Source organism: Typopeltis vanoorti, chromosome 12, assembly GCF_054136105.1.
Source record: "Typopeltis vanoorti isolate ZY-2024b chromosome 12, IOZ_Tvanoo_1.0, whole genome shotgun sequence".
In the NCBI taxonomy this organism is placed as follows: domain Eukaryota; kingdom Metazoa; phylum Arthropoda; class Arachnida; order Uropygi; family Thelyphonidae; genus Typopeltis; species Typopeltis vanoorti.
In genome coordinates, this window is record NC_143560.1 from 32,687,787 (window position 1) to 32,713,971 (window position 26,185).

Below are 26,185 nucleotides of genomic sequence, written 5' to 3' on the forward strand. Positions count from 1 at the left end.
GTTGGTAGCTTTGCTTTTTGTTTCTGCATAGCCACGTGATCCTCTCCATGATCTTATATCTTCAAGCCATGTCCTCGTTTGTCTGTCTGTCTGTTCGTGAATGTCTCATGTTTTGTGTTTATTTTACACAAGAAAATTGGATATATATATATATATATATATATATATATATATATATATAATTTTAAAATTTTTTAATGGAAATACATATATTATCTCGTATTGTTTCTTGTATGTATAATTATAAATAGGTGTGCGTATGTTTCCCTAGATCCACAGACTTTTAAATAATAAATAAATACGACTTACTGTGATACATCGAGATCGCTGGTAGATGATGATCTGAGAGGAGGAAACCCTTTTGGGAGGTGAAGCAAATTGGTGGGAATTCTGAAGAGAAGAAGAAAAAAAAATCGTTGGTACACTGTATCAGATTTATCGTACTATCAATGATTTAAACATTGCTTGACCTCTTTCGCTTCTAAGTCTACAAAAAAGAACAAAAAATAAGTAATATTACATTAAGTAATTTGAAACTGCTACCTTCATACCTTGCTATACATGCAGCTGAAGAGAATTTATAGTTATTTTCTCTCTGCTACGACAATATCAAAGAGAGAGGAAGAACATTAACAGAGAAGAGTGTGTATGTTATAGTGTTAGTTTTGTGTGAAATATATTCTGGAATGGAACACGGGAGCCTATGTAGCAATAGTTTTGTGATGACTTTCATGATACCAGATAAGTAGGGAAAAACAACTATAAGGTCGATTCATGTCACGGTATGGGAACAGTTTGGGTCATTTTTCATCCGGTTCTCGAGTCAATTAATTTTTGAGCAAAACAAGTAGAGTTTTGCTCCAAAACAACTCCGGTTGTTAACTGCACCACTCACAAAAATAGACTGTTGAACTCGCTACTTTGATAATAATACCATTTAAGTTAGTATAAGTCTAGCAACACCTGTCTGTCATACTCTCATCGTCCGTTCCATAAATCGTCGGTGGCCGTTGACCCAAATACCAGTGATGCTGTATTTATTAAGGAACTAAAACAGTTGTGCATAATTCCTTCGACTTCTTCCTGTCCTAAGGGACTAAAATTCCGAGCTTACAGAAGGAAAAACCTCTATCACCTCTAAATAAATGAACTATAGGCTTTCAACTTTTCCTTAATGAAGTATCATCTGCCATCTAAACCACGAAAGGATGCAAATGTTGGCATTTATAATATAATGAAAAAAATAATCAATTACTCCTTTTTATATAAGAAGATATTAAAATATCATTTTAAGAATTGAATAAGAAAATAAAGAAGATAAATGAAACATAAATATATTTTCAACAGGTATAACAATTGGCTAAGAAATTAAGTATACATAATCAATAATAGAAGATTTTAAGGATGATATTTTATACATGAAAATACTTGATTTACTTGATCATTATCCATTATAGTGTTTACACTTAAACAAGTATTAATGCAAGACTTGCACAGCTATTTTCAGCCTATACGAAAACCTGCTTTTAGAACATCCTGTAAAAACGAGTTGCATTTTAATCTCTTTTGCGAGAGGAGAAAATCCCTGTTTGCTAACGCCTAAAACTAGTTACCTTCAGTCCTACTGAAAACGGTCTATATAAACCATTCTTCTGTTCGTGGACAAGATTTGAATCCATATCATTTTCCTAGGAATGGTGGTGAAATCAATGTGTCAGCATTGTATACAGAGGTGTACGTTAGCAATTTATTTACCAATCTTAATAATGAGATTTATGCCTAAACTATTTGACAGATTGTGATGAAATTTTGGTGAGAGAGATTTTGATCTGATTAAAGCTCGTTGCAATAAGAAATTAAATACTCTATTCGAATATATCATATTCATCATCTCGTTACTTTCGCCAAGTACTGAACACAAGTGTGTACTTTCATCAATCCCGTCAATGAATAATAGCAAAGTTCAAAATTCAAGAGTTACGCAGGTTACATGCATTTGGGGAAGTGAAACTCTTAAGTACACTGACACTCTCGTGTTTGTCGAATGGTTTTCGTCATATAACAGCACAGCAGGAACTGCGTCAGCTGAAAGAGAATCTGTTAATGAATTACAATGTGAATTACTCACATTGTAATTGAATTACACGACATTCAGAAAGGAAGGGAGAGAATGTCGAAAAAAGTAAATTCAGTTTTAATAATCCTAATTTTAGTAACGATAAATGGAGTTAATTCTATTCCCGTAGTTAGGTTTATCTGTCAATGGCGTGTACTATCTGACCCATTTGTCTTTTTCAAGCAGAAATATCAGAGTTCTATGAAGAACTTGCACCATGAGACCAGCTAACTTATCTTCAATGGTAAAACCCTTATGTTTCTTGCGTCTGAAAACATTGAAAACATTTACTACCTATTATTTATTATTTATTAAAATTTTCATTGAAAAAAAAATTTAATGTTTTCAATGATAATTCCATCGATAAAGCTGCAAACTTTTAAAAACATATTCGTACCACGGAAGATAATAATCAAGAATCAATGGTACATATGACCCATGACCTGTCAAGATTGGCTTTTGTATCTATAATTTAAGACGATAATATATTATACCTAAATATATTTTTGCATGTGAATTCGTGCGTTCTTCTTCTAACAGAACATACATTATTTCTTAACATAATCTTCGGAGTTTTGAATATACTTGGTGGAACCCGTCTAACCATTTTATAGAAAAGTGCTGTCTTCCTCATCGCTTGGAAACTAACAAAATACGGATTTTTCAAAGCACTTTTGATTGCCTGCCCAAAACGGGTGATATTTGGAACCAAGTCTAGACTGTATGAAAGATGAAGCAGAAACTCGAGCATTGTGAATACAGTGTTATCACACACCACAGCACAGCACAGCATTTTGTGACATTCCTTGACTTCAGTATCGCATTTTAAGGTTACATACACTGTTCATCGTGCTATCCCTTTCCTAATAATATTCAACAGATCTAATCCAAGTATTGCTCTTTCTATCTAGATGGTAATACAACTTGTTGGTCAATTTGTACTCAAATTCCACGTTTCACTTCAACAATGGCATGGCTGGAAGTATGCAATTGTCTAATGTTTTTTTTTTTCTTTTTGAGGCACATGGGATATTTCATTTGAATGCTTCAGTCTTTTTTAGATTCCAAAGACTATTCAACTAAGTTGAATTCTATGTATAATTTCTGTCTTTGTTTATATTTAATTCTTTCTTTTTCACTTCCTGCACTCAATTCATTGATTATTGGTTGAAGTCTGCAGAGTCTCATAGAAAACCAATGTCATCAGCAAATTGTAGGTGATTTAGTTCTTCCTCATTTACTATAATTCCTCTATTTTAACAATCAGATGTTCCTCTGTTTTAACAATCAAAATTTCTTCTAGGGCTGCTGTAAATAAAACGTTAAATGTCATCTCTCTGTCTAAATCCCTTTTTTTATAGGAAATTTCATATTTGTTCCTGATTTTATAGATACAATTAAATTTATATATATATATATGAGTATGTGTATCAGTGTACGGTTGTTTTTTTTTTTCAATTCCTTCATTTTTAGGGCTTCTAAAATAGCTAACGTTGAGATAGAATCAAGTGGCTTTTCAAAATCAATAAATGTCAAACCTAAGGATTTTTTGGTATTCATTTGTCCTTTCAATGATTTGTCTTATTACATAAATATCATCAGCGGTGCTGTACTGTTTTTGAATCCTGCTTGTTCTGAAGGTTGACAAAATTTTAGTTTGTTTTGTATTCTGTTGGCAATGATTTTTGTAAACAATTTATATTGTTGAAACGAGATTGATAGGCAGGCAATTTTTAATATCTTCTCTGTCTTCCTTTTTAAAAACTATAATATGGATAGCATTATTCCAACTCTTGGGTATTCTGTCCTGTCTTACGCAACATGTATAAATTTTACTTAACATAATCTTAACATAAACATCTATCGGGATCTTCTCTTCCTTGTATCTTCCCACCACTCGTGCTACCCATTGCATACTGAACTTCTTTTAAAACATCGAGACATATTTCTTCCTCTTCCATTTGGGATATGATTTTGTTTTCATATTGTTTGTATTGGGAATCGTCATATAATTTGGAATAGAAGGATTCTGTTCTTCTTATGGACTGTTTCTTTATCTTTAATCAGTTTCATCTTTAAAGACTATTAAGGACTGTTTATCTTTAAAAGCTAAAAGGGCTGAATTGTCCTATACGAGTCTAAAAGGGCTGAATTGTCCTATAATAACTCTCTTCTCCTTCCTTTTAGACTAGTATTGTTTTGTATGGTAATTCTGATTTTCCTTGTTCTGAAGTTTCTAATTTGTCTGTCATCCTTATCCTTATCGTTTTACATAGCTCGGAGAATTCTATTCTACTTCTCTTGTCTGTATCGGTTTTATTTCTCTTCTTTCAGAGAAAGTTTAGAGGTTTCTTCAGATAACTTTTTTCATCCTTTTTTTTAGTTAATTCAACCAATCTCTTTGTTATTATTTAGTAGGGTCTCCGTAATTATCTGATAGTTTTTATCCAAGTCTTCATACATATCATTATAAAACTTTTGTTCTATCTCTTTCTGGAGATAGAACAAAATTTGATGTTTTTGTTTATCAGATTTGGTAAATTAATATAGTCTTTTGTTTTCAATCATTTTCTGTTTTTCCCATCTTTTGTTGATAACAATTTTTGATCTCACTTACCTGACACGGGCATAATAAATAGTTTTAATACAGGTAACGAACAATATATTTTCTGTTGGTTAAAATACAATCATTTTAATTAAATACCTCTCCATTTTTACTTCGCCGTATCCATTTCTGATTCTTGCTTTCTTTTTTGAAGAAAGTATTCATTACATACGAGGGAGGGCCTAGAAAGTTCTGATAAAGCCACGTTTTGATTTTTTTTGAGGGGGGGGAGGAATGGTAAAGGACCGACTTTTCCTTTTCATTGTGTCAGACGCTTTCTCTAAAGCCTAAAAACTTCCTCCACTTCTACCTTAGTAGAACCTTCTGTGGAACCATAAGTCTCATTGTCCAATTCCACATTCTTATATTTACCCCCCCCCTCCCATAAAGACCTGCTTTCAAAAAATTATATCAATCTTTCTCTATTTGTATTCCTCTGGCGCAGTTCATATTTTGTAATTGCTGCCGGATGTACATTGCTTCCGACAACTTTACCATTGAAGTCACCCATCAAGATCGTTAAGATAATATCATTGCTATTTAGAATTTTGTCTAGTGTTTCATAAAATGCATATATTTATTTATTTTATATCAGATGTGTAAATTTCTAATATTAGCCATTTTATAACCCTTCTGAGTGAACTTGTACACTTGACCTTGAAAGAAATTTGTCGAAGTTGCACATCGTCGGTTAAATGCAATAAAAGCGAACCAGAAAATGGCTATAGTTCACTGCGTTTCAAATCAAAATCTACTAATATAAACAGAGAATATAGTTTAGCTGATCAATCAAACGTTGTCAGTAATGTTCAAAATAACATCAAGATAAGCGTTTCAACTTGCTATGTAGATAAGCCAGGTGGTACTGTTGTCAAGTCTCGTCTTCATAAGGATAACTATCAATGATAAATGAAAACTGTGCGGCTCTCGGCTAACAAGAAAGTAAATAAAATATGCTCGCACTATTTCGATTGAAATAATCCACGCAACGTTCATTTTCTTTACCGGTTTTCGAGAAGCTCTTAGATAGCGGAAATTATACGAACGTAAAAAAAAAATTGAAGTTTTCCTAAAAGATAGATTCAATTCGTAGAGAATTCAATTTATTCAGAGTTAATTTAGCATGCTTTTAGAGTGTACAGCATCCCCTATGCTTTCCATATCATGTACCATTTCCTATACTGCAGTATTTATATACTAGTTTTCTTAGCGTGGAGCCAATTTGCAAATTGTATTGTAATGGAATTTGAAAATTCCATTTGATCATCACATGATAATATTTGAGTTTAGATAAATTGGCCAAACTTCTCTACAAGTACAACATAAAAGTACTTTCCTGCCACTTGAAATGATATCAAGATCTCTTCATCCTCCGAAACCTCCACATCACCCAATATAAAAACCAGGGGTTTATAATATTCATTGTTCCTGTGGCATCTGCTACGTAGGCCAGACAGGGAGATCGGGAGAAATCCGCATGAGTGAACATTAAAAGGACGTACAAAAAAAGAGAGAACATAAGTCTGGTTTGGCATTTCACACAACTTCTACTGGTCATGATGTACTCTGGGACAGAATAAACATGTCCTACATTGATAAAAACTGTTTCACAAGAAAATTCAAAGAGGCAGCAAATATGACCAAAATTCCTACCAATGCAACAGAAATCAAGGTTTGATTTTAAATCAAGTTTGGTCAGCGTTTATCAAAAATTTACCCACTTCAGACCTCGGACAGCGTGAAAGTGAACAACCACAGAACGCGATATCAAATAGCATTGTTTCCAGCTAACACGTATTAACGGTTGTATAGATCTGTTATTCGGTTTTTTAACGAACTTTTTTGATGTTCATAATACCAACAAATGAACTTGTTTTTATCGTAATTTCTTTTAGTTTGTGTTAGTTATCTTTACCCCTGAAGATGTTAGTCTGACGACTAACGAAACTTATCGGGTTTGTTTTTTAGTACTTGTTTAGTTTTAAAAAACAGTCTTTTTTAATAAAAATGTGGTCACAAAACCGAAATAATTCGATTAATACTTTAGTTTGCCCAAAGTTCAAACCCTATTGAATTATTCGCGTTAATTTCAAAACTGTAGGTCGTATTATGGAGAAGTAGTACGAAGCAATGTGTGATTGGGTGGAACCCGTTATTTATTTCTTTTTTTGACTTCTGCGCCAACATAAATTAATAAAAATAGCTGACATAGAAAAGAGTGCGTGTAAATCAAGTTCTTCAAACTGAGAAAATCAGTTCACCAAACAAAACTTGTTTTTAGGGAAGGACACTTAAATATTTACTGTTTTTCCATTTAAACGTTTTCTTTCATCACTGGATTTTATTAGCACGGATAAAGAAAACCTAGGAGTATATTATTTCAATGTTATCTCCTTTTTGAATGACCCTCTCGTTAACAGGATTGCACTCTTATGTCAAATGTCACCTTCATTTGACATAAGAGAACGTTATGACCGATAACAAATGGCGTATTGTTTTTTTTTCATCGCATGGTAGCTCTTATAAGTGTTGTTATCACATGTTTCTGTTAAACAACAAAATCTCTTGCAAGGTAAGCATTGTAGAGACATACTGAAGTCCTCGTATGATTCATTTATGCTAAAAGTATTTCCTAACAATTTCTGTTCAAACGTCATCCAACGTGTGTTATCATAAATGACAAGAAGTACATTGAAATATCGTAAGTACTATCAATCTGCTGAACCATCGATTAGGGAAAATTCCAAAGAATAAAATTTATTTGAAGAACATGTCCAATTTCCCTTAATTTGTCTATCTATCTATTATCTTCTCCTTTTCATTGTTATTGAAAAGAAACTTGGAGTTGTAATTATACACTTGTACAGTCCATTGACCCATTCCAGGCCTATGACTGACCAGGGTCTCTTGATTCGCAACCCTCATTTAGTAGGATAAGTCCTGCTTATGTCTATTGAAAAATGTACTTTGGCCTGAGATTGTGTGCGTCTTCTTGTCGATTGTTTGTGAATGAAACTCCTCAGATTTGAAACAAAAACATCTTATCATCTCCGCATGAGGGCAAAGTACCCAATTCACGGAAGTCACACCTAGGTCTTTCCAATCAAAGGGCATCGTAGCTACCGACAGAGCTACTGAGACTCCCGAATATTATAGTAAAGGATAAATCAAATTTATTCGATGAATAAAGAAAAATAAACGTTCTTACTGTGTAACAGAGAGATTTCAAATAGCATATTCAGTAACATAAAGGCATTTTACTATCTGTTTTCAATCGTTAAAACGTTTACTTAACGTGTCAATGCATGGCAGAAATGAACAGTAACTTGGGAGCAGAAGCAGAAATCTTTTCGAGCAAAAGATTAATATAAAAATGGTTCACATACTGAGAACTGAATTCCGTACATTATTTAGAATACTGATATAGTGTGTGCGTTTATGACTTTTGAAGATGATGCTGCTGTTTCTTTTCCTCTAACGATGTTTTTCATAATGGAATATTTTCGAGTCGAAGAATGTTTAAAAAAAGGTTGGAGAAATTGCAAGAGAGCAGAACATTTTTTAAGGTTTGTATATATCATCTGTGCATGTAGCAAGGAACCAAAAAGACCGACATACTCATTTGACAACAGCCCAATGGGCAGAAAATTGTGTGGATGTGATTACTTTAAATATTATAGTGGGGGGGGGGGCTAACTGTTGATTTGATATTTGGTATAAAGAAAAATAAAGCAGAGACACTGTGAAAATGGAAAATGTCTATTTGTGGAATTTCTAAAATTGTAACAAAGCCATTGATCGGATTCAACAGGAAGAAGTCCTGGAAAGTGTAAAATATACGTAGAAGAAAACAAGATATAGTTATTGTCAAGAATATGTATGGGAATGTGAAAGTCGTGTAAGCACTACACAGATTTGTACGAATTTCTAAATTTGGTGTGTTTTCACTTAATAATGGCAGCAGGGAAGTGTTTTTTATGCATTTCATTCGCTTTTGTAGGCTCAGTCAGTATAGATGAAGCCCTTTGATTGGAAAAACCTGGGTTTGATTCCCGTTTGTGACGTCAGGAACTTTTATCTGATCTCTTTCGACTAAAGGTGAGTTAGCCAGTCTCATACGGAGGTAGGTTTTTTTTTTCACCCGGAAACTCGAATTCTTCATCCCCCAAAACAGGCAAACGGGCCCCGTGAACACACATGGATTACAGTCACGAATACGTCCCAGCCATATGCCGGTCATAGCCCGGATAAAACTGAGCGGGGGGGGGGGGAGGAGCAATGGTGAACAACCCTGTAAAAATCTCACCAGGAATACTTTGTGAACAATGCCCACAGAGTCACCTACGGTCGGAAAGGACTAAAAGGGAAAACCAGAATCATTCGCTCTGAGGGCGAACAGTTTCTTAGATGCTGTTAACGAGAGAAAGGTGCAATAGTTGTTAATGACAGAATCCAATTTGCATAACAATTGCGTTCCACAAACCTTTTAAACACGAATATTACGTAAGTTGAATTTGACCCACCCAACTCGTTAATCGCATCCTATTGCTTACATTTTTACTATACGTATATACAGTAGTACATTAACATATTTTAGAGGTTATTTGTGTGTTCGTTTCATTCCCAGGATGCACACGCAAATTAGATTCCAAATGTTTAATTATTAATGTAAAGTAGTATAATATAGTATAGTTTTATAATATAGAAAAATAACATATTAATATCGCCGTTCTACCTTTCTGATAAAATTGTTAAGAGATGACTGAACAGTGGCTTTGTGAATAGTGTCCGGCGCCTGTGTGCAAAACTTTAGTTGGTGCCCCTATCCCCCCCTCCAATAAAAAAAATCACTTTAAAAAAACATTTTTTAAAGTATTTCCTCCTCTTTGGCGCCTTTACTATCCTGGTGCCTGTGTGCATCGCACACATTGCACACATGGCCGACGCGCCCCTGGATCCATCTTATCCTGCCAAAAGATATGAAAATCGCGATCCAGCAGGAATTTCATCAACTTTTCTACTTCTAATTCAATAAGTTCTGCATTAAAGAATTCATCCTCATGTGAATCAATCAGTTCTTCGATCTCATGTTCAACAACTTCTAATTTTAGTTCTTCAGCAAGCTTCGTTAATTTTTCAGTCAACCCTTCAAAATGTTCGTCCTTACTGAGACCTACACAAAATGTGGACATTCTTCCCACACGATCCTATTCATATACTTTTGTGTAATCTCTTCCCATACTCGCATATAACTTGAAAAACATTCTAGACTTACAAAACTTCCACGCTGTTAAATCACACGATCTCTGTCCATATCTGCCAATGCCTCCTGAAAAGTCTTACGTAAGTACTGTAATAAGCACTGGAGTTGGCAGTTTCCTTCTGGTCCAAGGGCTGGATAAGCGAAGTAGTGTTGGACAGAAGTTTAATACTGAGCATCTAGTTGATTTTCATCCAGATACGTAGGATGACTAAGGAACATACCAACAATAAGCAAAATCTTGAAAAAGAATGCCAATTCGGCAAAATTTCTCAACTTAAGGAAAGACAGAATTAATAAACCAGAATTTTTAAAAAAGCGATAGTAACCTGTGCCTTTTAAGGTGCGTGAGTTTTCTGAATGAAAGAGTAGCAACAGCTTAAGCTTGCAGCAACCCAAAGCATTACCACCAAGAAAGAGTTAATCTATCTTTTTGAAGTTTTGATTTACATTTTTCCCAAAGCAATTCAGTCCTGTGTACATTAAACATTGTTATGGCAAGTAAGCACCTGCATCGATTATTTGCTTCAATCCACTCAGGGATATTTCTCAACTGCTTCAGTATCGCCACTAGCAGCTTCTCTAGACACTTTAATATTTTGAAAACAAACGATTCTTAAATCTTGTCGCTAAGGAATGAGAACCGTTTGGATATTTTGAGTTCGCGTCCTTGAAAAGACTTCTTGCCTTCGTCCGAAATGTCATTATATTCAGTGGAACGAGCTTTTGGATTTGGTCTTCTAATCATGGTAACAATTTTTCCATCTCATTAATAGAACAAGAATATTTTGTTGTTGTTGTTGTTTGACTTTAAAAAAACAGATCCTTTCCCACGTTCGTTTATGTACTCGCAGCATCCTTCATAGTTGCATTCTGTTGATGATGCGAGACCACAAACGAGACTAAAAAAACGTACTGACGTTTCTTTAATTCTTTAATTTAGACCCACGAACAACAGTCTTCTCTGCCTGATGTTTTGACTACATCAACAGCCAATGTCTGGAACCAATGTTATTGGATCGCTCCCTTTCTTAGATTTAAAATGCACCACATCCTCTAGAAAACTAAAAATCTCCATCTGTCACATCAATAGAAGCGTAAACATTTGACAGTATCTCTACAACTGGAAGTGCGAGCGCATCTTCTTCTTATCAATGATGAGATGGAGTTAACAAAAGAACTCCAAATCCTGCAATAAAAGCTTATGCTAAACGTGCGACTGTTGTTGAAGGTCTTATTCTCTTCCCTCTATTGCCTTTATTTTAGGCAAACTACACCCTCTGTCCAAAAAGAAACCGATCATTTCGAAAATAGAAGAAACTAGTGGCGCCACCTGTTGTATCTTTTTGTTGTCAAAAGCGGCAACCTTCCTTAGTGTTGTTTCAACTGTTTATGACATTTGTTTCATTTGAAGCCGAGTTATAGTGTCAACAGTGACAGTGTGTTTTGACGAACTGTCGGAAAATGAGTTGCAAATAGAGAGCTACGATTGACTTTTGTGTTAAACTTGGTAAAGGTTTTACCGAAACGCATCAAATGCTTCAAAAAGCACACTGTGGTGAATGCTTATCCCGTACTCAAGTTTACGAATGGTTTAAGCGAAAAGCCGGGCCGTCCAAAAACTGGACTGAGCGAAGTAAACATCCAAAAAGTGCGTGATTTCATCAAAGAAAACCCGAAATCGTCAGTGAGAATGATTGAAGATGAATTTGGGATTTCCAAATCAACTGTGAAACAACATTTTGACCGAGGTTTGCCCTTCGTAAATTGAATTCGTGATACAAAAAATGTATCGAATTGAACACTGCAAGGACCTCATTAAAACCTCTCGTAAGAACTCAAATTTCCTTGCAACGATCGTTACTGGTGATGAAACGTGGTGTTTTGAGTATGAGCCGAAACAAAGCGCCAGAGTGCTGAGTGGAGACCACTAGAAGAGGGGCATCCGAAAAAAAGTCTCTTGGAGAAGTCAAAAGTTAAAGATAATGTAGATTTATTTCTACGATTCCTAGGGCATTATCCACAAAGAATTTGTTCCGCCTGGCCAAAGGGTCAATCGTATGTTTTATCTCGAAGTTTTGAAGTGATTGATAGCGAGAATTCGTCGCGTACGGCATAAATATCGTGACGACCGACCTTCGTCAAAACACACTGTCACTCTTGGCACTATAACTCGTCTTCTAATGAAACAAATGTCATAAACAGTTGACACAACACTAATGAAGGTTGTCGCTTTCGAGAACAAAAAGATACAACAAGTGGCGCCATCAGCTTCTTCTATTTTCGAAACGTTCGGTTTCTTTTTGGACAGAGGGTGTAGATAGTATTTTTAAGGAATACGGATAAAAAGATTTATCCCTTTAATTAGAATACACTCGTTACTTTTTACTTCGATCCGTTAAGCCTAAGCATATTATACTGAAAAACTCTCTTTTCGCCTATGGAATCTAACGCCTGTGGTGTAAATGTAAGATCTCGTACTGCAGCAAACGGAAATCTTTATTGAGCAGCGAATCAAAGAATATGATGCCTCAACAGAAAGACACCAGTCCTTTGTAATGCATAGCAAATCTTTCACTGTCACTGCGATAAGACGAAGAGAAAATTATGAGATTATAGAGACTGTGGTAGACCATGCATATTTAAATATGAATCTCAGCATTAACTATGTGAATTTTTCCAAGCTATGATACACCTGTAACGCAAATAGAAGCATGCCAGCACTCATGCAAGCAGCACAATCAGAATCCTTTATAAATATGAACTACATATATCATATATCGACATACGAGACACTCCGACATACCTCGTACAAGAGGTTACACAACCTATATCAGATTAGCGCCACAGATCGTCGGTTCTTTAACCCACCTACAACCGCGGTGCTAAGGTACTGTGGGTGAAGTTCGGATGCGTTATCTATTACCTTTTTCAGCTCAGCTGTTCCTTTAGGGTGTCAATACTTTAGGCCGTCGGCTCTTTCATTTGGACTCGAGCTGATGAACAACATGTAGCTGAGTGAGTAAACATTATTGCAGCGGGAAAAAGGAGTCCTCGTATAAGAATATTGAAGATTTCCATGCATTTTAGTGTCCGGTAAATAATCATTATGTAGAAAACATCTTTCCATAGCACTTGTAGAATATTTAGCATCTCAAATCTGTGCAGAAGATGCCTGATGGCTAGAATTTTGTAATTCCCTCAATACTAATTGTTTCAATGAATTTTGTTTTTCAACTATCGCAATTCCCATGTATAGTCAGAAACAGATTCTCAAGCCACTGTGGAAAAAAGTAATTTTTACCATCACCTCATTGTCAGTATGCGATGTGGTATCATCTACAATCAGTTCACTAGCCCATTTATTTTCAGTCATCTTCTAGGCGACATTTACATTTAAATTTTTTTTCAAGTCAAATGGCTGCTATTGCTCAATGATATACAGTACCCTAGACATACAAAGTTGTATGTGCTTCCAGCATGAGGTACGTCCTTAAATTTCCCCCATGTATTCCTTGTGGATCACTCGTAGCAGTTTGCAAAAATGGCTCCGTATTTAAACTCTTAGATTTTTGTTTGTGAGAATGAATTTAAGAGCTGTTCTATCTGACAAAAGCAGAAGGACCACACGTATTGTCAAGTCCCAGCAGCTATGTTACAGCCTGTATTAAGGACACTCCTTACAGGCTATACACACACCTGAAACAGATGAGATGCACTGGTATGGTGACTTAGAATGATATTTTTGAAAGCATATTATAAACATGAATTGTAATTCTTGAATACAATTCATTTCGAGTTGAAACTCTATGATCATTTTATTGTAAAATACAAGCAATTGTAGATCCGTAACCATGTGTGTGTGTTAAAATAATACTTGCACATCCATTGTTTTAAACACGTGCATGTCGCACATGTGACCTCTGTACCCCCTATGTAAGGCAAACAGATAAATATTCCTAAGTCGACTATACGCCTGTATTGTCAGTGGCTCGTGCAAAACCTTACAGACTTCGAAAGAAATGTTATCATAGAATGGCTTGTTATCAATAGCCTTATCTATTCGTGACATTAGTACAAGTCTTCATCATTCAAAACCAACTTTGGGCAACGTTATCAGCCGATGGAAATGTTTGGGTACTTTGGTCTTCTCTCTCTTCCTGCAAGTTTCTTGAATAAGGAATGTAGAGTATGGGAATTTCGGGAGTTCGATGAAAAAAATATTAACCAAGATTTCTAAGGGCCTACAATCAGAAAAGAATTGCTGAACACCTGAGTGCATCATCCCAAATGTGAATTTTGGTGACGGAGGTGTAATTTTCTGGGGCTGTTTTTCCTGGTGTAGACTAGGTACTTTGGTTGAAGTGATTTGAAAGACGAAACTCCGATTATTGTGCAAACTTCTGAATAATGCAATGCGTCCTATATTATTACAGTTTTGCAGAACCAACCCATGCATTTTCCAACATAACATTGAAACCTGTCATACTACATACTACATAATATTGAAACCTGTACGTACTAATGCGATACCATTTGAAACAATAACACAGAAAAATATGGATTGGTCTGTAGAGATTCCAATCTTAACCTAACAAAAATATTCTTGGACTTACTGGAATCGGATTGCTCCAGATCCGTGAGTCCAACTGTGGTAAGTAGACTGGTGGTCATATTGCAAGAAACATTGTCCGAAATCCTTGATTTATATTATAATACACTGCTGGATAATATTCCTGGATAGCCGAAAATATGATCAGATACAAAGGAAATCACAAACGTAGTTGGGGTGTGTGGAATCCAGTTATCTCAAAAATATAATGCGGCAATATTTATCTCAACAGGACGAAGGTCGAGAAGAGACAAAGACCCTTTTTTGTAAACAACTGAAAATCGCATTTCTTGGAAACATTAAGAAACCTGGGAATAAAGAGAGAAGGAAAAGAAATAGACATGCTTCAGTGCATTGGAAGCTGCGTTATGTGTAGGAAGTGGGAATCCGTATACAGTTCATGTTTTTACAGGCGAAAAGAATCATGCAATGAAGGACAGTTCGACTTAACAACACCCGTTGATTGACACTGAAGAAAAATAAGAAAAAATCAGACTTAATACTAATACTGATTGGAGTTTGAGAGAGTGAGAGAGAGAGAGAGAGAGACATAATTGTGTAGGAAGTGGGAATCCGTATACAGTTCATGTTTTTACAGGCTAAAAGAAGCATGCAATGAATGACAGTTCGACTTAACAACACCCGTTGATTGACACTGAAGAAAAATAAGGAAAAATCAGACTTAATACTAATACTGATTGGAGTTTGAGAGAGAGTGAGAGAGAGAGAGAGACATAATAATAATAATAATAATAATAATAATAACATATATATATATATATATATATATATATATATATATATATCTTTCGCATCGTAACCATCTCAATAAATATACCTTCAGTATTTTTCGTTATGTTTCATAGTATCAACAGAAGTTTATTGAACCCTTTTTCAAAGTTGCATGGTAACACATGTCATGATAATAGCATAGAAACATATGCGTCGTGGCATATGCGCATGTAAACATATGCACATGTAAGCAGTAGGTCATGGTAATGGCGATAACAGTAAAGGCCACATTACTAACACTGTTTAATGTAGTACCAAAGCACTTTTGCTTTTAAAATACTGAATACAGAACACGTTAAATATTTATAAATAATTATGATAAACGAAATAGTAAGAATGCACATTAAGAAAAGCACAATATTCTTCTTCACAGCTGATGCTCTCTCTCTCTCTCTCTATTTTTCAGCGAAATATTTGCATAAATAATAACTTACGGTGATGGACTCAGATCACTTGTGGGAGACGGGCAAGTTAAGTATTTGTTTTCTTCTTTCGACGGTACATTGTGGTTTGTCCTGTAGAGAAAAATTCGATTGGAAATAGGTTAGAGTAACATACATAATGATAATCGCATTGTACTATTAAAAAGTATCAAGTGATATTTAAGACAACCCTATTCTTTCGTTCTCATTAAGATCGTCAAATGGACTAGCTACAATACCGACTTCGTTAAATTTTTGGTGCCTATTTTGGCGCTTTTCATTGTATTTGTATTGTCAGATTGTATTTTTTATTGAAGGCAGAATGGAAGAGGCTGTTCCAAAGAACATAACTAGATGGAATGAAAGAAGAAGCGCAGAAGTTGGTTTGGCAAGTTTCAAACTGAAAAAATAGTGTTGGTCAGCAGTGGATCTTTTTCTTGTGATTTTGGAGGAAAATGGACGAATAACAGTGGCCAGTGGCCAATTCAGCATAGTACTGTTCATGGAATTATCAGTACATGGCATAAGGAGAAAACGGAACATCTGTGGTAGCGGGATTAGTTGGATATATGAAAGAGGGATCATTAATTAACCATCTTTCCCTCTTCTGAATAGAATCGAGTAGTCTGAGAGAGGATTTTGGTGCAATATCCCAAATAAGTGAGTAATATCCTAGTTTGATTGAATTTGGATTTGTATAGAGTTAACCGCTGCAAAAATATGAATTAACATCTTGAGCGGAAAAGTACACCTTCTTTTTTTAAGCTGCAAAAGCTATGGTTAAAATGTTCTTCATCCAGAAAACACTAGAGGTATAGGTTGGTCCAAGAAGGGAAATATTATCGTGTGCGTATATCCAGTTTTAAACGAACATCAGGGGAAGATATGAGAGCTCCTTCTTGCGAAGATCAGACATGACAGAGTTTTGTTGGCATTAAAGCCTACAAAGTTGTCTATCCTCAGTGGGGTAGAGCTAGGGGATCAAGACATTGGACATGGTGGATATTCAGAGATCTAACAATCGAGTCCTACAAGATTTGTCAAATGAAAATAAGGAATGGCGTGTACTGTCATTGGCAAGCTATGGATAGAATTTGGAGTCTGTGAGTGTATGTCATTTATATACAAGAGGAAGAGAGTGGGTGAAAGAACATGACACGTAGTGAGTTACCTGGGAGAAAGTTGGCTATCCAATTGCAGAGTTTGGATAGTTGACCATAGGTATACCAAAAATAGTTCGCTAAGTAGTCCTCTCTACCAAACCAAATCAAATGCCTTTCAAATATTGAAAGCGATTGCACTAGAGTTTCGGAACTATTACATGGTTTGAGTCTGGTGATGGTTGGTGAAAGTTGGAAGATCAGTTGTGGGTTGGAAATATCAGAATTTATATTGCTAGCTACTAATTAGTCTATGTCTAACGTTGGTTGTTGATAATCTTCTGCGTGATTTTTAAGAGAACAAGAGCATCTGGACAGTAATTTGTTGGCTGAGATTTATGGCCTTTTTTTTTTTTTTTTTTTGGAAAGGGCTGTTTAGAGCACAAATTTTAACACAGTGGGATACCATGAGAACCGAATGTCTCGTCTTCTGCCTGATTTCTTTCTGGCAGAAAACTATGGGCGGCATGGAGTAAGCAGTTCCTGATAAAGTGGGGAAACTTTGTCTTGGTCATCAATTCAGGAATTGCAAGAAAAGAGCAATGCTAGTAATTCGGTCTTGTCCTTGAGTGAAGTTACTATGATGCTCTCTAAATGTGAGAGTAGTGCAAAAATATGGGTGGACAATGCATTTGCCAAGGCCATTGCATCCAATGGCCTTGGCAAAGGACCAAAAGGAACGACTGCAATTTTGACAGGAGGCGAGTTTGCAGTATTTTGTCCTTTCAAATTCTGACTTGGATTGGTTAATGGTTGTTTTACAGCTCTTGCAAACTGCAATATAGGCAGAGTGAGCAGCTGGAGTTTCGGCCTTGGGTCACTTGGTAAGTGATGTATTTTTTTTTATACTGCACTGACACTTTTTTTTTTTTTTAGAATCAAGGCTGGGACTGCGACCTAAGTGTTTGGGTGGAATGAGGGATAAAGGTCTTTATTCCAGTGAGGATGAATTCTGTTATTCAGTGATTGGATCTGAAGAATAGAAGCAATCCGACATCTATTCCAAGGAGGAATAGAAGTCGGGTTGGTCATCCCATTTGGGTTCTTTGTAGTGCCAAAGGACACGAGATTGTGAACTAGTGGGTGAAGGTGTTTTACGAAACAGGAGAGATGCATGAGATTGTGTCCTAAGTTACCAAGAAAAATTACATCCATAGTATATCTGAAAGGAGAACATTTTAGCGAAACATCACGTGTGTTGGCAGATTGGAGGATTAATCAGATATGATAGTAGAGAGAGATTGACGGTCTGTATTAGGTTTCCTAATGGCAAATTCCTCACCATCGCTGCTTCTTTTTTCGGTGAAACTGAGAACAGAAACTAGTCTGGGTTGTGGACATTGAGTTCCCCAAGGATGACCTCACTATTAGGGTATTTCGACTGTTGAAAATCGAGGTTTAGAGAGAGAGTTGAAGAGGTCAGAGTGGTAAATAGAGTTTGAAAAACGACAGAGACAGGAAATAAAGGTGGCAAGTTGGTTTTGTAGAGTAACTGTTTAATGTGTTTGGGATGCACAGTGGTAGTTAAGGTTTCCTGCTGCGATTCTGATTTCTGGTTTATACTGTTGTTTAGACCACGAATGTTGGTGAAGAGGATACGGAAACTTTTTTGTAAGAATGAATGTTTTTGAGGTGTTTCTTTTTTCAGTTGGAATTTTGCTTTTTTTTATGATTTTTTTGAACTTTTTTGGTGGGAGATTTTTTATTTTCTGCAATAAAGCCACGTTCGTTTGAGTTGTGATCCATTAAATATGGAGACGAAGAGATAAAAAGAAAAGAGGCTTGCAATGAGAGGTGACAGGCTCTCAAGCATATCGCAGACACAGAGAGAACTCAGTCTCCTGTCCATACGTGGTCTCGACAGTTCCCCCTGCAACCAGTGTACTTGTTCTTCCTTCAAACACGAGTTGACAAAGTAGGTTGCAACAGGATTTGACGCTGGCTGATCGGAAAGCCTCTGGATTCGTTAATAATTCGGTTAGGTTCCTTGCACTAACCAGTTGGGGCGGGGCATAAGGACCATTTTACTGCTGTATTCTTGAATGGGGGGTCTGCCTACCCTTACGATGTGACTGACTTGGCATGTCATTGAGGATATCACCCTCCCTCAATGTTAGAAGAGAGGGTGGTATATAAATTGGATCTCCTGTTCTAGTGACCAAACATGGCAGCAATCCACTTCAGTCCTCTGTAATAAATAGCGGTATTTCCCGGGGGGGGGGGGGTGAAAGACATATACTGCTTAGAGGTCTAGTTGACATTTCCTCCAATTAGAGAATGTGTGCGTTTGCGGCAGCACTGTTGGCCAACATTCAAACAAAGGGAATATGTACAAAAGGAATGTGACCAACAAGTTTACCACATTCCTTTTGTATATATTTGAGCATCACTATATATATTATTAGCTATATACCGCGCATCAACACCTTTTATAGTCCAATCTGATTACTCTTATTAGTTATATGGAGATTTGTTGACTTAGTCAATAACTGAGATCCAACATACATTCTGTCTGCTTATCTTATTTACACATAAAAGTTTAAACGAAATTTTCTTTGATTTAAAATAACTGGTTTTAAAAATAAGGAGATGCATATAAACAATATAACAAGATCTAAGATCAAGTATACAGTATAAAGTTCGTTCAATAGATTATAACAAAACAACCGCTGTAGATATTACTTTATTTTAAAGACCCGAAGGTTCCAGATTATTTCGAGAGGCCTTCAGAATTGTAGAAGTGTGAGATATCTTCATCAATTAAAGGTTGTTTACAAAAAAGAACAAGAACAGATAGTGGCTGTTAAAGTCAACAAAGATAGGATTCCCATAACGGAAGCGTCAGATGAGAAAGATTAAACTTTTGAAAAGAATAATTAAAATTTTGGAGGATATTAGGCATAACATGAAATTCTTTAATCTATATCCTGAATTTTTCGATTGATAAATGAATTTCATTACCGGTGTGAGACCACACCTTCCCGTTTTTGAAAGGCCTGAAGTGGCTTGAAAAAGGTCCATGTTTGGTACTATCTAGAGGAAGATTTCCAGATTATTGAAATAAATAAAAATAAAAAACCACTGTACTAACGTAAATTAGGTTTGCAACCTTTCATGGGTTTAAAATAATAATAATAAATAACAGTCATTCTTGCCTTATATCCATCAGTGCGACAGCGTAATTAAAATTTAATCATATCCACGGTAACTTTCACGATACGATGGACCTTGAACGGACAGAAAAGCAATGAGCAAAACATGAAGTTTTGACGTGGGATTTGAAGCCTGTACTCGTCATGAAATACGTAAATAAGAATGCTGTTCTAACAGCAGCAGCAAAAGGAATGAACAAAGAGGATGAAAAATTCGATTTAGTTTGAACTAGAAAGGAGTGTTAAATAACTACTGCACGTGTTCGGGCAGATTTGAGGGGGAGGAGTGAGGTTTAGGAGTGGGAAAATTACCACTCTCAATTGATGAACAGTGACCGTGAAATAGTTGCAGAAAAAAACGTGTTGGTGAGAAATCTGTCATTAATCTCCTTTGAGTCAGTCAAAGAATTTTTGAAAGTTCTTAGGGGAACTGTTCAAGATGTGAGCGTAATATTTAATGGTTGGACACATTTACCATTTGAATGGAGAGTTAATTGTTGTTCAGAAGTAAAGTAACGCTTTTACCTTTGAATAAATTAATTTCTTTCCACCTTTACAACGCTGAGTGGCTTAATTTCTTAAAAATACAAAGCCTAATTTCTTATGCAAAAATATATACATATATATTTATGGAACGGAAGACTGTAGGTTAGAATCATACAAGTAGAGATAACTTGCCTTGTCCAGATATTTAGTGTTGTCGAAAGCAAAACTAGAATGAAATGTTTTGAGAAAAATAATACGGATGGAGTTTTATTGCATTAAAATTAACAAAGTTATCAGAAACCAATTGAAGAATGATCTGGGTATCAGACTAAGATTTATAGAAGTTGAGATTATTATTATTTGACACCTCCAGGGAGTCCAAAGACTCATCGAAGGAAAGTGTCCCGACAGCATCGAAAGATTGGCCCCCTTCCAACTACTAACCCCGCTCAAACTTACTGAACTGAGCCATTAGTAGCACAGGCTCTAGCAATCGACCAACCTTTGAGATGATGGAAGTTTTATTGTTTACTGTTAAAAGTTAGTCAGACAAAAGAGGGGTATAGTATTGCAGTGTCATCGGAATTTAATTTCATTGGGGTGTGAAACCACCTCCTCGCTTACTGGAGGAGGCTTGAATTGCATTAAAACAATTCCATTTTTGGTCTCCCAAGCAGAGCTTCCTGACTATGTAAAAATATATTAAAAACATTACAAAAAATACATAAGCTTCATTCAAAAAATGTGAAAAATCCTTGGCCCACCCATGGTACAAATGTACTTTAGGTTTACTACTAATCTTTCGTGGGTAGAAACCACATAAAAAAATTATAAAACTTGATGTCAAAGATCCATCACAATGACATAGTAAGTTGCAAAAGCAAATGGAAATTGGTAACCAAGTAGCAGAATTCAGAATTCAGACGTTAGCTCATTTAATATGTCTTTGTGTTAAACATGATTAATTGCATTGCAGCAATCGAGTGCAACCATTTGAGATCCCATGTTGATCTATAGTGGTGAAATACATACTGGATATTATGTATTAGTTGGCATGTTACTATTCTCCGTTACTTTAGAAGGAATTAAAATAACAGAATTGGACTGTGAGTTAATGGTAAAGATTTGCCGCCTATTTCTAGAAGTAGGTTAAATATGGGCTCATTTCAAAGCTGAATGAACGATATTAGTGGAGCAGAAAAGAATAAAAAGGAGATAGAAAATATGAGTCAACTATGGAGCACAAACCTTCAAAATAGCATTTGGATACAATGCAAGTTTTTTGCAAAATAAAATAAATAAATAAATCCACTAACTTCTTTTATTCCCCAAAGAAATGAACGTTTTGTCTTAGCGTTTTGGAGACTGAGGGGAAGTCAATTTCCACCCTTAACCAGCCAGAGATAGTTGACCCAAGAATGCCACAATTTTAAAAGGTATCTTGCGAAGAGAGGGTACTGCAGGTAAGTGACGCCACCTAATGGTTTCTAAACTTAACATAATATATTATTGTCTGGAACAGTTTGGGTTCTACGATCGAGTTCCTTTAGCTGCGCGATTAAAAACCTTACTTGCCCGTGCCAGAGATCGACTCACTTAGGAAATCGGTCGAAGAAAATCTTAGAACAGATTCCTCTAGTCAGCAAGTAGAATCGTACTTAGAACTCTCTTTCTTCGGGTAGCATAGTGCTATATAGATGCAAACCCCATTTCCACAGTGCTACACAGGTCTCCTTGTAAGTTTCTGGTCCTTTCAAAATCAATTTCAGATGTGTTCATAATTTTCTTGCTACTATTTTAAGTTTTTGAATAAACAGGAAACGATGATAGACATATGAATAAATGTTAGTTGAAATATACCCTGCTCTTTCTTCTCTGCAGTTTCGGCACACTTCTTTAAGAACCAACGCATAGATAGGAAAGTTAGGCCAATAAGCTTTTCTTAGGTTATGCATTCAGTCAATTTTTTTTTTAGATTAGAGGACTAAAACATTAATCCTATCAAGAAAACGAAGTACAAAATCACAAAAATCATTCCACTTGAAGATTGTTACTAAGTCCGAGAGACTGTAACTTTTCCCATGCAATCGTATAAAGATGACCACAAAGGTACTGCCTTGTTTTATTGCTTTGCTGTGGAGAATAAGTGTGGCTAGTTTGTTATTTACTTTTATACGGAAGTGGGCAATAGAGTAGACTGTAGTATCACAACAAGTAATACCACAGCTAGATCATAGAAAGGTCATAGAAAAGTCTAGCATTACAAGGTCTATGCTCTGGTTTTTTGACTAGCAATCCTTATGAGACCCTTCATGAGGCGAAGATTGTCATGAAGAGGGAATATTATCAGAAATCTTGTATATTATCAGGAATCGTGTAATAGGATTGAATAAGGCATTTGGTGAGGCAACATTTCTTTGGTATATATTTAATAAAATTATTATTTTATGTATAATGTCATTGATAATGTAATTCACTATACACGCGAAGCAGGAGAAGTAAAAGCTGTTCCCAAAAATCTGATAAAATTAATTCATTAATATTCATTACTAGTTTTGTCATATATATATATATAGCATGATGGAGAGTTTTGTCTTTTATTTTCATCTACGTTAAGAGTTATTAAGTTTCAATGAGAATTTTGGTACTATCACTGAATGCTGTATTAAGATTTAGAAAATATATTATATATATTTACTTTTTTTGTTGTTGTTGTTGAACAACTTACGATTGGATTCTTTGGGGACGACTGTTCCAAAGAACACAAATAGATGAAATGAAAGAGAAGTGGTTCTTCTAGTTTCAAGTTGGACTGTAAATGCTTATTCGTTAACAGCAGCTCTCGTTCTTATGATTTTCGAGGAAGTGGAAGAATGAGAGTGGCCACTTCAGAAGAGAATTATTTGTAAAAGTATCTGTGGAATAGTCGTGAGGTGTAAACTCAAGGGAGTGAAGTGGAACTGTGACAGAAGGATCATTCATTAACTGGATTGCCATCTTCTGGATAGAATCTGGCAATCTGAGAGAGAGAGAGAGAGAGAGAATTTCGGTGCACAAACCCAAATATGTGAGAAGTATTGTGTGATTAGGTGGATTTAGGATTTGTATAAAATTAACAGTTGTGGACGTGTGGTGTCTTCAGCGGAAAAGTACACCGAGTTTTGGCGGCTTTAGAAGCTGTGGTTGAAATGTGTTTGTACTGAGAAAGGCTGAAAGCGTAGGACAGACAGTCCAAGGAAAATCTTATCGTGTTTCTGTATGTGGATATTATTGAAAGTTAGAGGGAAGCGATGTAAGATGTTTCTTGCGAGAGATCAAATAAAACGGAGTTTTTGAGATCTGCAAGGTCGACATTAGCATTGCCATACAGCTATAAGATCGGAGTTCATGACTTTGTTCATGGTGGATCTTGAGAATTCCAACAACTGGATACAACAAAGTTTTTAAAATGAAATTTGAAAATGAGGAATGGAGTGTAGCTATGAATAGGATTTGAAGTCAGTGAGAGCAAGTTATTTATAACCTGCTCTCTATCTGCTATTTATAACCTGGTTATTTATAACCTGTATTTGAAAATATGGAGCCCTGGAAGAGCTCCAGCATTGGTAGGGAAATCTGAGGAAAGGAAATAAATCATCCACCATGACTCCAATGGCGATCCAGTTGCAGAGGGTGGAAGGCGAATCATATAATGCCCGATTGCTAAGTAGGCACCTGTGCCAAACCTGATTAAATCCTTTTGAAATATCAAGAGCAATAATATTCCTCCGAATTTTTCCATGGCTTGGCAGAATCGAGAATGGCAGAATTATACTGTTAGTCACAAATTATTTGGTTGGTCTCCAGGTAATACAGAAGTTGGCTGTTGATAATTGACCGTTGCCAGCCTGGCTGGCCGAGTGGTTAGCGTATCCGCTCTCCAGCCAAAAGGTTATGGGTTCGAATCCCGCCATGGGCATGGATGTTTGTGATTGTGGAAATACCAGTGGTGATCGTCGGTGGTAGATGGCGTTGGTGTAGTTGCGGTAAGTTGGTGGATTGAGTTGGTGGAGACAGAGTTGTAGAGCAGGTGCCCTCCCTCGATGAGTCTATGGACTCCCTAGAGGTGTCAAATAATAATAATAATAATAATAAATAATATTCTCCATATGTAGAACTGTTTCCATTCTGTACGATAGACGCCAGGTAAATAGGATACTTTGAACAGTGATATAGGACTGATGTTAGTTCTGTGGCACAACATTTTAGCACAGTACATGGGATACCATGACAAACGGATGCCTTGTTGGTGTTATTGAGGGTTCTTATTTCTGGCGGAAGATTATGGGCCACATGGAATAAGCAGTTCTTGATAAAGTGGGAGGAGGGGAACTATGCATTAATCATCAGAAAAGGAATCGGAAAAGAAGACTGATATCAGTAAGTCGGCCTTGTTCTAAGGTGAAATTACTCTGGTAACATATGGATGTGAGAATTGTGGAACCATGAGTGGAAAACTGTTGCCTCCAGTGGCTTTGATAAGACACCCGAAGACCTTACTGCCATTTGGACAGGAAGCGAAATTTGTAGCATTTTGCCATTTCACAATCTAACTTTGATTTGGCGACAATTCCTTTACAATTGTTGCGATTGGGATTATAGGTAGAGTGCGCAGCTGAAGTTTTGGTCTTGGACCACTCATTGGTATGTTAAGTTTTTTATTATACTTTATATTCACACTTTTTTTAGAACTAAGGCTTGGATGGGGGCCAGGGATTTGGGGGTGGAATTAAGGATGAAGGCCTTTAGAAACGAAGGATGAATGATGGTGATTTCTGTTATTCGGTCTGAGCATTTGCTTAGATCTTATAGTTCCATGTAGTCTGGGTTACCAAGAGAAGAACTGACATGCACAATATATATTTGGAAGGAAGACTTATGAAGAGATCAATGTATTGACAGACCGTAGGAAATGTCACGTATTCTGGTAGGGAAACTGATGAGCTGTGTAAGGTCGTTGCTAACGGCAAATATCTCGGTATTTCTGCATATGTAGAGTGTAGAAAATCGAGCTTCAAGAGAGAGAGAGAGAGAGAGAGAGAGTTGGGGAAGGATACAGACGCCAAATTAAACTCGTCGGTTAGTTTGATAAAAAAAGAAAATTGACATACGATGTCAGTTCTAATGAATGTGCTGCACTTGGAACTGCAATTCTGTTAGAAATAGTAATTCCAATTTAGACAAGTGACTGTAGATGATGGTTTACATGGTTTATATTGCTCCTAAGCCACGAACGCTGGTAAGGTAAATATATGGAACCTTTTTGGTAAGAATTAATGTTGGTTCGTTTTCTGGTGTTTTTTGATTTTTTGTCATTGGATTTTTGTTGTTGTTGTGTTTTTTATGTTTCTTAATTCTATTTTGTGGGAGAGTTTTTATGATACGAAGTAAGATCGTGTTTCGTTCAGTTGTAATTTCTTATATGCGGGGAGGAAGAGATGATAAGGAATAGGAGCTTGCAATGAACTGACAGACTTGCAATAATCATCCACAAAGAAGAAACCCAGTCTCTTGTCCACACGTAACCTTGACAGTTCCCCC

General features: G+C 36.1%; 1 protein-coding gene across 1 annotated transcript in view; it reads right to left on the reverse strand.

Moving 5' to 3' along the window:
- The window catches only part of LOC150100670 (P protein-like), a 76,970-nt gene that overhangs the window by 48,744 nt on the left and 2,041 nt on the right, over nucleotides 1–26,185 (reverse strand). The window contains exons 2-3 of the mRNA XM_090401069.1: nucleotides 15,820–15,900; nucleotides 310–390 (exon numbers count right to left, since the gene is read on the reverse strand). Of these exons, the coding sequence (XP_090257195.1) occupies nucleotides 310–390; nucleotides 15,820–15,900 (162 nt within the window). The remainder of the gene's footprint in view (nucleotides 1–309; nucleotides 391–15,819; nucleotides 15,901–26,185) is intronic.